This window comes from Sorex araneus, chromosome X, assembly GCF_027595985.1.
Source record: "Sorex araneus isolate mSorAra2 chromosome X, mSorAra2.pri, whole genome shotgun sequence".
NCBI classification, from domain to species: domain Eukaryota; kingdom Metazoa; phylum Chordata; class Mammalia; order Eulipotyphla; family Soricidae; genus Sorex; species Sorex araneus.
Window position 1 is genome coordinate 327,230,418 of NC_073313.1, and position 13,079 is coordinate 327,243,496.

The 13,079-nt window shown below is 40.9% G+C and overlaps 2 protein-coding genes across 4 annotated transcripts in view; one reads left to right on the forward strand and one right to left on the reverse strand.

Moving 5' to 3' along the window:
• Positions 1–2,610: 2,610 nt before the first annotated feature.
• On the reverse strand, positions 2,611–3,531 carry LOC129399913 (collagen alpha-1(II) chain-like). The gene has a single exon (XM_055121330.1). It carries the CDS (start codon positions 3,529–3,531, stop codon positions 2,611–2,613), a length of 921 nt encoding a protein of 306 aa, XP_054977305.1.
• Positions 2,695–13,079, forward strand: part of AFTPH (aftiphilin) — a 76,622-nt gene continuing 66,237 nt past the window's right edge. For all 3 annotated transcript variants that reach the window (XM_055121632.1, XM_004609179.2, XM_004609180.2), the window contains exon 1: positions 2,695–2,948. The gene's annotated coding sequence lies outside the window, so the exon portion shown is untranslated. The remainder of the gene's footprint in view (positions 2,949–13,079) is intronic.

Consider the following 13,079-nt stretch of genomic DNA (forward strand, 5'->3'; position numbering starts at 1 on the left):
ATTGCAATTAGGTAAAACACTCTTGGAGTGTTTACTGATCTAGTCCATACCAGCCCTCATGATTTTTTTTTTTTTTTGCTTTTTGGGTCACACCTGGCAATGCACAGGAGTTCCTCCTGGCTCTGCACTCAGTAATTACCCCTGGTGGTGCTCAGGGGACCACATGGGATGCTGGGAATCGAACCCGGGTCGGCTGCGTGCAAGGCAAACGCCTACCCGCTGTGCTATTGCTCCAGCCCCCATGATTTTTGACTATATCAGTCTAGTTCATAAGTACCAACAGAACATTGATATCCTTTGACTCAGTAGTAATTATATACTAAGAAATAATTCTTAATTAGATAAAGCCACATGCACAAAATGTTCATCGAAAATTACTTGTAATAGAAAAATACACATTTTTTGAGAAATAGATTAATTATGGCATGTTCACTTCACTTAATAATATGTAAATGATAAAAATTAAGGTTTTATTAAATGTTCATTGATAAGAGAATACTGATAACAATATTAGGTGGGATAAAAATTTCATAGTCTATTCGAATTAGATGACAACTTTGCACAAAAAATTGCACAGGAGAAAAGTATTAGAAAAAGCATCAAATGATAACTGTTCATTTATTTTTTTTTCCTTGACACCAAATCTTAGATAATATAAACATGGTTATAATCTTTCAGATAAATATTAAAATACTATCACTGGAACCGAATAAACTTTAATAAGTATCTATTTTGATACAATTCATTGTCTTAGAAACATTCAGAGATAAAGACTTGCCTTTTGTAGTATAATTTTATAAGCATTGAATGCTGAGTCCAGAATTATTTGTACGATTTTAGCAATTAACAACTTGGGTTGATCGCACTCGTAAGACAATTCATGGCAAAAAGCTACTCGATTTTTGTATACAAAGTTCATTGTTGATTTGTAAATTATCCTCAAGTGAACGGAATTAACTTCTATATTTATCTGATAAAAACCAGTTTATAATCATGTTATGTATATAATCAAGATTGATCTTTTTAGAAATCAGAGGGTTTTAAAATAATGTTTTGATGTTTAAATTCATTATTTCAGTTCCAACAATCTCTTGGTTAGGGTCTGCCTTAATATTTTGTCATATATTCTATTTCTTGTGATGCTTCTATTTAGAAGAACTATCAAATTAAAGTATGCGTTTGTTTAAAATAAATGCATTTCCAATTTATTTGCATGCACACAGTATCTTTATTTCCTTCCTAGTCAACAAAAGCTTAGGGTACCATATGTGTATATATCTCTCTCTATATCTCTCTCATATATATCATTTATATCACACACATTCAAGCTTGCGCTGGAGCTAAACCAGCAGGGGGCGAAATACAATAGGAATAAATTTGACAGGCACAAATAGATTTTTCTCGCTCTAGTGATTGAGAAATAACAACAACCAAAAAAGAGCATCATAAAGCAATTGGCACTCTAGTTTCAAGTGATGCAGTCTTCGTACATCTTAGAGCGATTGAGTTTTAAAAAGTCGAATGCAGGTTTATTTTAGCTCTCCAAGTCAATTTGTCTGGAACATTGCAGAGGCGGGATAAACCGTGATGAACTGCTTTTGTCCTTATCTTTCCCCTGATTTGTGTAATTTCCCCACTCAAAGGGGTGGACACTTCTTGTGGCTGAGTGGGTGTTTTCCATCCTAGTTTCTCTGTATAGCTACTAAGCTTTGCTGTTTTGGAACTATTTTAAATTATTCATGTTACCGGAGCAGGTTTGAGAGATGTGAACAGAAAGAGCACCGGTGGGGTTCATCATTTGCAGGGCAAGATTCATTATCCCCAGGATGACAATAATCCTTCCAGCTCTGTCGTCTGATTTTCATAGTGGCTGGTGTGATATTCATGATAGGGGAGAGAGGGGAGAGTTATTAAAACGCACCTAATCAACTGCTCAGGATTTGATAAATCAATTATGAGAAATGCAGCAGTTCATTTGATTTCTTTAGTTTCGTCAAGTCTTCTTCCCACAATATCTACGAAGAACGCCCACCGTCTCCATTCGATAGTAAAACCCTCAATTATTGTTCTATTTATTTATTTATCTGGTGTTCTGGAAGACGATTTGTTAGTTCGGCGGCTGATTTCTCTCTTGCTTCCCACCTTAAGTTCGATTTCTAACGCTATCTTTGTTACTGCTGGAACATAAACTCTCGTGAGCTCAAATTAAAATGAGGAAGAGACTTAGACTGGGAACAGGAAAAGTCGTTCGTTGGGGCGAAAAGGACAAGCGCTCGCCAGTAGGTGTTTTGGTCGAAGCAGCTGAGGTCTGTATTTCAGCCTCCCCAATTTTATTTGGACAGCTAGAGAGTCTGCAGTTGGAAGTCCCCGTTAGGAGGACGACCAGCACCTGTCCCCTCGCCGGGAGCGCCAGGACGTCGTCCTCCTTCCCCCTCCCTCTCAACCCAATGACAGGCGAGGAAGTGAAAGAAAAGGGCAACTTGCCCTCACCCAACATGGCGACCGGCGCTCCGCGCGACGGCGCTTGCGCAAGGGTAAGTGTTCGGTGGCACCAATTCCCCAAGAGTGTCCTCCCCCAGCCTCCAGCACCCACCAGCGCCTGGCCCCGACCTAGCCACCTGCGCCCGGAAGTGACGTTCGGCGGCAGCGGTTCTCCCGCTGCATGATGGGAAAGTGTGTGGAGTGGGCGGGGGGTCTCCGCGGAGGAGGAGGTGGAGGCGGCGGCGGCGGCGGCGGCGGAAGAGGGCGGAGGGTAGTGGGATGGGGGTCCCGCGGCAACGCTGAAACTCCGGGTGGGCATCCATGGCGCTGCGTGGCTGACACGGCTGTGAGCCGCCTGCCTTCCGCTCCCGCCTGCTTCGCGTCGGAATAGCCGGTCCTTCCCCGGGGAGCCAGTTCCTCCCCGGGCCCCTGAGCCATGCCCATCGCGGCCGCCCCGCACGAGCCAGGTAAGCGCCACCGCTGCGCTCCCCCTGTCGCGCCCGGGGACCGGGCTGCGGGCGGCCGGTGCGGACCGCCGCTTCGGCACTCGCCGGCCCGGGGCACCTGCCTGCCGCGGAGCTGGCGATCGCGGGCACGGAGCCGCCCGTCCGGGCCTGCGGGCTCCGGGCTCGGGCTCTGCCCTCTTCCGCGGCGGTGCGGGGACGCCGGCGGCGCCCGAAGCGCGCGGCCCCCTCCTCGCCATCCCGGGAAGCGGCGGCGGCGGCGGCGGGAGCCGTCCCCACCTCCCCGGCCGCGGGAGGCTCGCCCTGCCCGCGCCTCCGCGCCGGCCGCTCCCTCCGGGTCGCTGTTGAGAAGTTTGGGGCTGGACTGGGGCTTCCTCTTTCTCCCTCCCCGTCCCTCGTGACAGGTGTAAACACCGCCCGCCTGGGCCCAGGTCACAGGCCGGCCGAGCGGAACGGACCGCTTTCGTGGGGCGCCGGAGCCAGCCGGGCTGGGATCCTCCCGCAGGCAGGGGAGACGGCCCCAGCGCTCCTGCAGCTGCTCCCGGGAGCACCTTTCTCTGCGCCCTTCTTGTCTCCAGAACTTCATCTTCCTTTGCTCCCCGAGCTCGCCTTCCGAAAAGTTGCACCTGCGTTCTTCTAAGCGCCCCGTTGCGGCAGGTGCGACGTGTGGCTTGGGCAGGGTGCAGGGTGTGGGGTGAGAGGTGCGAGGGTACTGGTCCCGGCCCACAAGGGGACGGAGGGGCCAGGCTTCCCGCTTTTGGTCAACGCCAGTTCTAGCGTAGTTTCCCACCGAATCTTCTGCTGCAGCCGAGTCAAGGACGGACACTTCTCGAATGTAGATATTTTACATGGGATTGTCGGCGGGGACCAAATGAAACAGAAGCTGGGGGTCCGTTTCCGAGTTCTCTCGCTGCAGAAGAAAAGTCAAATGTACTTTACAACTCTTCCTTATCTCCCCTTTGCCTGGTTACATTCCTGGACTCCGCGGGTTTTTTTTTTTTTTTTTTGAGGGGTTGTGGAGGGGAGAATAGTTGGATACTTGACGTTCCTTATATTTCATTGTTACTTGCAGTCAACCTTTTACACTTGGAGGAAATATCAGCCTAAGTGGAGAAAATTAATGTTTCACCGCTGTTACCTGGATATCATTTGCACAACTCTTTTGCATTTTATATGCTTTGTGGGTTTAAGTATTTTTATAGTAGTAATTTTTAATCCTTCCTATAATTAGTGTTAAAACAAAAGTTTGGTGACCTCTTAAGTTTTTTCCTTGAAGATATATGGAATAAAGAACAAATTCTGTTTGAAACATCTAACTCGGTAAATGGTATCTACTAGATGTGTAAATTTGTTATATTGGATATCAGGGCATTAGGTATATTTAAGTTCTTTTTAAAAATAGACTAGAATTTCATGGGCCAGCTTGTTTGCTGCCCAGTGTGATGGAGATGCTGTTCTTGTCCAGGGTGAGTGGAGGTCAGGCGTGTTTACTGCTGATTAGAAATGATTTGTCTTCTCTAATCTCAGGATGTTCACCAGGAAACCCAACAAGCCCGCTGAGGGTGATGGTGTTATCTCACCCAGTCGGTTAACTTTATAAGAACCAAAACTCCAAGAAAGTACATGAACACTGGTATTCTGGACAAGGGAGTGGCTGTACTTAGACCCGCTCTCTGTTCTGCCCTTGTGGTCTTGTCAGAATCCAGACATGGATTGTGCTATGTTACCTTGTGGGCTCCTGGGTATGAAACATTCAGGACTTTCGTCCCTTTTGAAGACAGACCATAGATTCTATTTAGATTCTGATATATTTGAATTGGGAAGCCAAAAATGCTTTGAGGCTGAATGGATGGTTTGAAGGCCCAGAATGCAAGTTTTGCAGGAGGTAGGTTTGAGTTTGATCCCCAGGGCCATATGGTACGCCACACACTGCCGCAAGCAACTTCTGAGCTCAGAGGAAAGGTGCTGGGTGTTGGGTGTTGCTCAGAAATAACAAAAAGCCTTTGACTTATGTCTGTTATCTATCTTCAAATAAATTATATCTATCTGTACATATTCATAAACCTCATCACTATATATTTTGGCAATAAGTTCCTACAATGCTTTTTTTACTCTCAACTCAATTTACAAAACATGTATCATTTCAAGTATTTAAAAATGGGACATAATTAGACATTAAGGTCTTATCCTTAAAGTTTAGAATACAGCTATTTTAAAAGTTTGGTTTTTTTAAAATGTTAGGGTGCACGAAACCAAGAATAACTACATGAGTTAATTTTTAATTCTCAGAAGACCCCTTTAGTTTTCTTCATGAGCCTCTTTCCCCAATATTTCTGGTAACATGCTTATCATACTGGATTCCTGAAACTTATATAAACTGCTTAATGAATTGAGAACAAAATCTTGACTCATATAAATTGTGCTATCCTGAAAAATATGTCTTGTTCCTTAGAAATCATATACTTACACAAAATTTGTTCTTGTTCCATTGAAATCATTTATTTATACAAAATGTAAATCTAAAATAATTTTGCAGCCCTGGTTTTCTGTGTCCTGGGTAATTATGATCTTTAATCAGTAATGTGGTTCTATTATCATTCCAATATATATTTGCCTCCCTACCTTCTGCTCTACTCATTGAAGTTGACCAAATTAATTTAAGTTATTTTAACCAAAAGTTTTGCTGAAAACATAATAATCAAGTCCTGCTTATATTGTCTTGTTCTAGTAAATAAAAGGAAATATGTTAAGATGCAAATATTAATTATTATCATGAAAAATGAACAGTTATGACCCAGTATAAATTATTAAGAAGCTAATCACTAAAGATTTTGCATTCAGTGTTGTCAAACTCCATTTCCTGGGAGATGTTATTCCTAATTAGTGTCATTTTTCTAAAATGAGAATTTTATTAAATAAGTGAACGAGAAAAAAAAAATAAAAAAAAAAATAAAAATAGACTAGAATTCATGTAAAACAAAACATTTAAGTTTTGGTGTCTTCTGAATTTTTTTTCCTTACAGACTATCATCCTGTATAGAAATAAAGATAATATGTTCATAAAAGCATTGATAAATTTTGCAAAATCTAATTGTTTATATTCTTATTATTTAGGTGAATTCTTTTCAAATAATTTGCTCAGCTTATAGTTACTTTAAAAGTTGTTAAGTAATGAAATTTGTGTATCAGTTTTTTTTGGTATGAAATCTAAAGTTCTGTCTACAACAGTTGAAGTCTGAGTAAAGAACCCCTTTCTCACATCCCTATCTTAGGTATTTGTACATAGTTACAAAGTAAATTTTTAAAACTCACATTCAAATTTAATGTTACCTAAAATTTGTTGGGTGAAAAGTAGACTTTTTACCCACTATAGCTAGCACTTTAAATTCTTCTTTAAGTATCCTGGTGAACCTTTCCAGTCTGAACCTCCCAAGTTTTGATAGCTATACATCATTTTGCTAATCTTTCCTCACAGTATCTATAGATATATAGTAATTTAGCAATTTTATATGATCCTAACACTGTGTACATTAGTCTATACATCAATATATGATGTTTTTCTAAATGACCTCTATATAGAATGCCAACTTTTTGTTCCTTATAATTCTATAAGATTGTAGGTGGTAATAATCTTATTTTAAAGACAGTATATGAGTCATAGAGGCGTTAGCCACTTGTCTAAGGTCAAGTAACTGGTGATAGAGCCAAGATAAAATGTTTCATTTATATAGTTTTAAAACATGTCAAACTTTGTAATGTATTTTCTGGGAGTTGTGGAATATACATTCAAGTATGAAAACTCATTGGGAAGTCTCAGTACCAAGTTAGAATAATGAAAGTCTTAAATAAATCTGAAGTAGATTAGGTAGATTTAAGATTTGACACAACTCAGTGGTGAATATTTTATCATTCATTACTCTTTTCCCCTAAACTGTATTTTAAGATTGAAATCTTAGTTAAAAGTTAAAGTGTTTGTTTGAAGGACCATATAAAGTATCATGCTATCTTTCAGCAATATATATTTATATGTTATATATATTTTGGGGGCCTCCCAAGTGATGCTTAGGAGGTCCGAGGCCCCCACTGGTGATTCTTGGCCAACTGGTCCAAGAATCAGGTTCAGTGCAAGAACTTGGCCCCAAGGATGCTGTGGTGCTCAAGCCTTGTGGACCCAAGGATACCCGGGACACCCAGGCAGTGCTGGGGGCCTTCAGGGCTACACCAGTGATCCTTGGGGAACTGTGTGGCCCCAGGAATCATAACTAGTTTGGGTGCATACCTAGCATGCTCTACTTATTTCCCAGTCCCTCAGCTTTATACACATACATATATATGCATATGTACACACATATTTAATTATAATATATAAATTGATAAATTTATACATATATAAAAGTGTATATTTAAGTATATGTGGAAGAGGCGGACTAGAGCAATAGCACAACGGGTAGGGCGTTTGCCTTGCATACGACTGACGAGGGTTCAATTCCTCCATTCCTCTTGGAGAGCCCGGCAAGCTACAGAGAGTATCCCGCCCGCACGGCAGAGCCTGGCAAGCTACCCATGGCGTATTCAATATGCCAAAAACAGTAACAACAAGTCTCACAATGGAGACATTACTAGTGCCCACTCGATAAACAAATCAATAAACAATGGTGCTACAGTGCTACAATGGAGGGGGCATACCCAGTAATGCTTAGGGGCTATTCCTGTCGTGCTCAGGTTATGACCCCTGGTAGTGCTCTGGGGACCATATGTGGTGCTAGAAATTTGAACCAAGGTGTGCAAGATGCAAGGCAAGCACCTTAACCCCTCTACTATTTCTCCATCCCAGTATTGTATGTTTTAAAAGAGGGCAGGGAGGGAGCTGGTATTATTTTATGTTGACCTCCTTTTAAAATACAGGGAGGATTTGGACATACAGCTTAGTGATAGAGCACATGCGTTGTGTCTTCTTGAGACTTTGAAGCTCTGGATTCTGTGTCTAACATCTAGTGCACCCTCTTTCCCCCTCAGAATATACTAGGTGCTTCTAATTTGCAAGTATTTGCATTAAGAATTGTTGCTCTCTCTAGGTTCCTCTATAGTAATTTCCCTTGCCTGGACTCTTCACTGATTTGCTACCAGCCATCTCAATACCGCTGTATAACACTCCTATTATCTATTTCTGGTGTTACCTTGGGGTAGGGACTCAGAGGTATGTATTGAATCAGGGCTTCTTAAGCTTTTTCCACTCAAGACTCCTTCTCACTTGAAAACATTTTATGTAGCCCTTGGCATAGAGGCATATAAAGTAAGCATACCAGTTAAACATTTACTGATAATCATAAACATTTTTATTTTAAAACAAAAATTGGAAAACTCCTATGACTCCCTTGTGGAATTCTAACCTGAAGTTTAAGAAGCTAGATATTAAGCTTATTCCCTGGCAAAGAGAAAATATTAGAAACTGTAGTGGAAGGAATTGAATAGGTGGGAGGTCATTGCTCGCTAGTGATTTAAGATTTTATCCATCAATCCTAGGTCATTACAAAGTCTGTTCTAAATAACTTAAGTAAACTTATTGTAAATATAAATTGCTAATAAGTTAGAGGTTTGCTTGTGTGCTCCAAGCTGACTTTATAAGCACTATTTTGGTTAATAATAGTTCTCAGTAGAAATCTAAGTAGTAAATGAGAATAAATTCACTATAAGGTTCTATTTATGTAAATATCTACATTATACCACAAATTGTTTCAGCTAAATATTTACTAACACTATGCTATTTTTTCCCTTCTTTTCATACAATAAATAAGTTTTGAGCTGAGCACTTGCTCTATATTAGGCCCTTTTTCAGATGCTGGAGATATTGAAGTGAAAGACTAGAAACTAAATTAATCTTCATCAAAACTTCAGTTTCTTACAAATATATATGTATGAGAACTGGGGTCAACAAGTAAAATATGAGAGTGACAGATAATGTAAAGTGTAAAAATTGGAGTCCATATTTGTTGTGTTTAGTTTTGGTTTTTGTTTTGTTGGGTCACTCTCAGTGATGCTTAGTGGTCACTCCTGGCTTTGCACTTAGGGATCACTGCTGGCAGGATTCCTGACAGGATCTAACCTAGATTGGCTGCGTGCAAGACAATATCTTAGCCCACTGTTGTACCTCTCTGGCCCCATGGTGGAGTCCATTTTTGTGAAATGGGGAAGTACATATCATCTACCTGACCTAGCAGTAGGACGTTGATGTTTTATATAGAGTGGGATCAAGGAAGACTCAAGACTTGAAGCGGAAAAGAGTGATAGGAACCGAAGTGTACCTGGAATAATCAATGAAATGCAAACAGGAGAGTAGTAGATATGATCAGGAAAAAAAGAGTAGTAAGACAGTGAGAAGAGAGTTATGGAGAGGTTTGTAGAAATTTTAGTGCCTTTGGTTTTTTACTTTGGGATGGCACATAATTGCAGGGGTTGACATAAAGGGGTTTTTGGGCGGCACGGGAGGTGGGGGGCACACATCCAGCAGTGTTCAGGGCTTACTCCTGGCTTCACACTCAGGGAATTATTCCTGGTGGTTCTTGGGGGCCCATATAGGATGCTAGAGATCAAACCCAGGTTGGCACGTGCAAGGCAGACATCCTACCTGTCTTTCTATCACTTCAGCCCCTAAAGTATATATTTTAAAGATCTGCCTAGCTATTGGATATAACATAAACTGCAGGCGTGTTAAACTGGATGCCAGGAGGTTGTTACAGCTCAAACGCGGTAGTGAGTTAAACCACAGTGCTAGCAATAGAGATGATGAGAAATGGAAAGATAGTTTTGAATGGGAACTTCTAACAACTTCCCCATTCTTAAAAGAACAGCAAACCTTGGTGCTCTCATTGAAAATTTAAAGCCCTCAGAGCCTACTTTTCTAGCTTGCCCACTTCCCTCACATATCCTACAGACTAGGAAATCTAGACTGTTCCCTGACTTACTATTCCTTGACAGTTACCACTTGCTTTGTCTGCCGGTTTCTCTACTGGCTAGATCTTTCCCATTCAACTTCTTTCTCTATGAACTTTTTCTCTTATTGACCATTTTTTCCCAATGGAGTAACATTTTTTTTCTTAGTATCCTTGTAGTCACTTTTTACTTCATTTAATGTTTATATTTTGCCTTATATTATCTGCTTTTACTTACATTGTTCTAATTGTAGATTTCCTTACGATATGACTTCTCTTTAGTTAGTTAAATCCTTTATAGAACATAGTAGTTTTATGTGAAATAGATGATGCTCAGAAATTGTAGGTATATCTATTACAAATTTTATTATTCATTTTGGTTTTGGGGTCACACCTGGCTCTGCTCAGGCTTTACTCCTGGCTCTGTACTCTGTGAACTATATGGGCTAGGTGCTAAGGATCGGACTACCACATTCAAAGCAAGCACCTTACCCACTGTCCTATCTCTCTGGCCCCTTATTTATTTATTTATTTATTTATTTATTTATTTATTTATTTATTTATTTTAAATTAAACCACCATGAGATATATAGTTACAAAGTTGTTCATGACTGGGTTTCAGTCATACAATATTCCAACACCTGTCCCTTCAGTGTACATTTCTATGTCCCCCATTTCCCTACTCCCACCCCCCAACCCGTAGTCTCATTTCTGGGGATTTTCATATAAACTAATATTAAAGGCCACATTTAACTCTTCCTCAGTTCCCCCAAAATTATACCTTATTTGCCTGGACTGGAGCGATAGCACAGCAGATAGGGTGTTTGCCTTGCACGTCGCCAACCTGGATTCGATTCCTCTGTTCCTCTCGGAGAGCCTGGCAACAAGCTACCAAGACTATGCTGCCCGCTCAGCAGAGCCTGGCAAGCTACCTGTGGCGTATTTGATACGCCAAAAACAGTAACAACAAGTCTCACAATGGAGACATTACTGGTGCCTGCCCAAGCAAATTGATGAACAACCGGACGACAGTGCTACGGTGCTACCTTATTTGCCTAAATTAGTGTCATCATCATCATACCGTTGATCGTTGATTTTCTCAAGCGGTCTCAGTAACATCTCCGTTCGTCCTAGCCCTGAGATTTTAGAAGTCTCTTGTTACTCGTCCTTCCCAATGGTGCCACTTTGTTTATTTTTTTCTAGTTATTAAAATTATTAAAGTTGCTATAGTAAATTTGAAAACTGTTAGGGGCTCCAAGAGATGGCATAACAGGCAGAGCTTTTGCCTTGATCTGGGTTTAGCCCCCCAGCATTTCATATGGCCCCCCGAGCCCCACCATGTGTGACCCAAAAATAGAATTTGTGGTTCAGAGAGATAGTACAGCAAGTAGGACGCTTGCCTTACTCATGGCCGACCCAGGTTAGGGTCCATATGGTCTCCTAAGCCTTCCAGGAGTGACTCTTGAGTGGAGACAGCAGAACCCCTGAGCACCATCGGATGTGGCCCCCAAACCAAAAAATAAATAAGTAACGCAAGCAAACAAATATTTGAAACTGATATGTTCCTTGAGGTCAGAGGCCCATCAGTTTTAGTGCCCAGCGCAGAGTAGCACTCAATAAACACGTATTAAAAGAAACAGTAGAAGAAATACATCACTAGTCATTTCACTACCGAGAGATCATTTGTAAACAGTTTTCTTCCTATGAGTACATGAGTCATTTTGCATAGCTTTTTACTTTGCTTACTTTTGTGAGCCTTTCCTTATGTTATTCAGTATTCTTTAAAATGATTTTTAATTGTTGTGCAGGATGCCATCCAGTGAATTTTAAGTTATCTTTGCTGTATCGCACAGTTTTGGGGGTTGTTTACAGTTTTTACTATCATAGAAAAGCATCTCTGAACAAATTTGTACATTGTTATTTGTCTTCAGTTATTTTCAAAGGATTGGGCCTTTCCAGTGGAATTTACTAAATCGAAGGAAAAGCTATTTGTTTCACAAGAGGTAAACAAAATTCCACTTACTAGCAGTGGTTGAGAGCACCCATCTTCCTGTAATATGCTCAGTAAATAGAAAGCTTTAAAATAGTTTACCTGAATGTTTATTTTGGATTTAGACTTGTTTCAGCAATGTGAAATGTTTGCATAATGTAAAACCATGCTCAGCATGTGGGAACCCTGGTTCCATTGCATGCCACGGAGGGTGGCTCCCAAGTACTGTGAGCATTGCCAGATGTGCCTCCTGCAAAAGACCCCCAAAAGAAATTGTCTTCTGAAACTTGTGTCCTTACAGTCGCTGCTAGTTGCATATGGCTACTGCAAATCCAAGATAAGTACTTTAAGTGTTAAACACACCAGATTTCAAAAACAAATGTAAGTTATATAAAGTTTTTACATTGATGCTTGTTAAACTAAGGTTTTGGATACTTTGGGCTATGATGTATTTTAATTAATTTACCCATTTTTTAAAAAAAAATAGTTACTTGAAAACATGCAGCTTGTATGGTACTTAAGTGAATAGTGCTGCTCTAGAACATTATTTTTATCTGTGAAGAAGAAATATTAGGTTAATATCACCCCAGGTTTTTAAAAATTATTTACTACTTTTAAACCTATCATTTTGTTTTTTTTATAGTATGTGGTAGTAATAAGGACTACTACAGTGGGTAGGACGGGTAGGGCGTTTGCCTTGCACATGGTCAACCCGGGTTCGATTCCTCCATTCCTCTTAGAGAGCCCAGCAAGCTACTGAGAGTACCCTGCCTGCACCCCAGAGTCTGGCAAGCTACCTGTGGAGTATTCGATATGCCAAAAACAGTAATAAGTCTCACAATGGAGACGTTACTGGTACCCACTCGAGCAAATCGATGAACAATGGGACGACAGTGCTTATAGTGCTTATAGTATGTAGTTCTCATAGTCACTTTCAAAATATGTTTGATTACAAACTATATTATGGTTCTTTTGCTTAGAAACACATTAGGGTAGATGTTAATAAATTAACCTGAGGTAGGGCTGGAGTGACAGTGCAGCATTTGGGTTTGATCCTCAGCATCCCATATGCCTCCTGGACACAGCCAGGAGTACGCCCTGAACACTGCCAGGTCTGGCTCAAAACCAAATAAACAACTGAAAAAATAACACATCTTGAGGGGAGATGTGAGTAACTCCATTGTAGAATACTTAGGATGCTTTTTTTGTTTGGGG

Coding starts and splice junctions, on each gene's coding strand:
- LOC129399913 (XM_055121330.1), bottom strand. CDS start 3,531: ATGAAGTTCTGGAGACAAGAAGGGCGCAGAGAAAGGTGCTCCCGGGAG.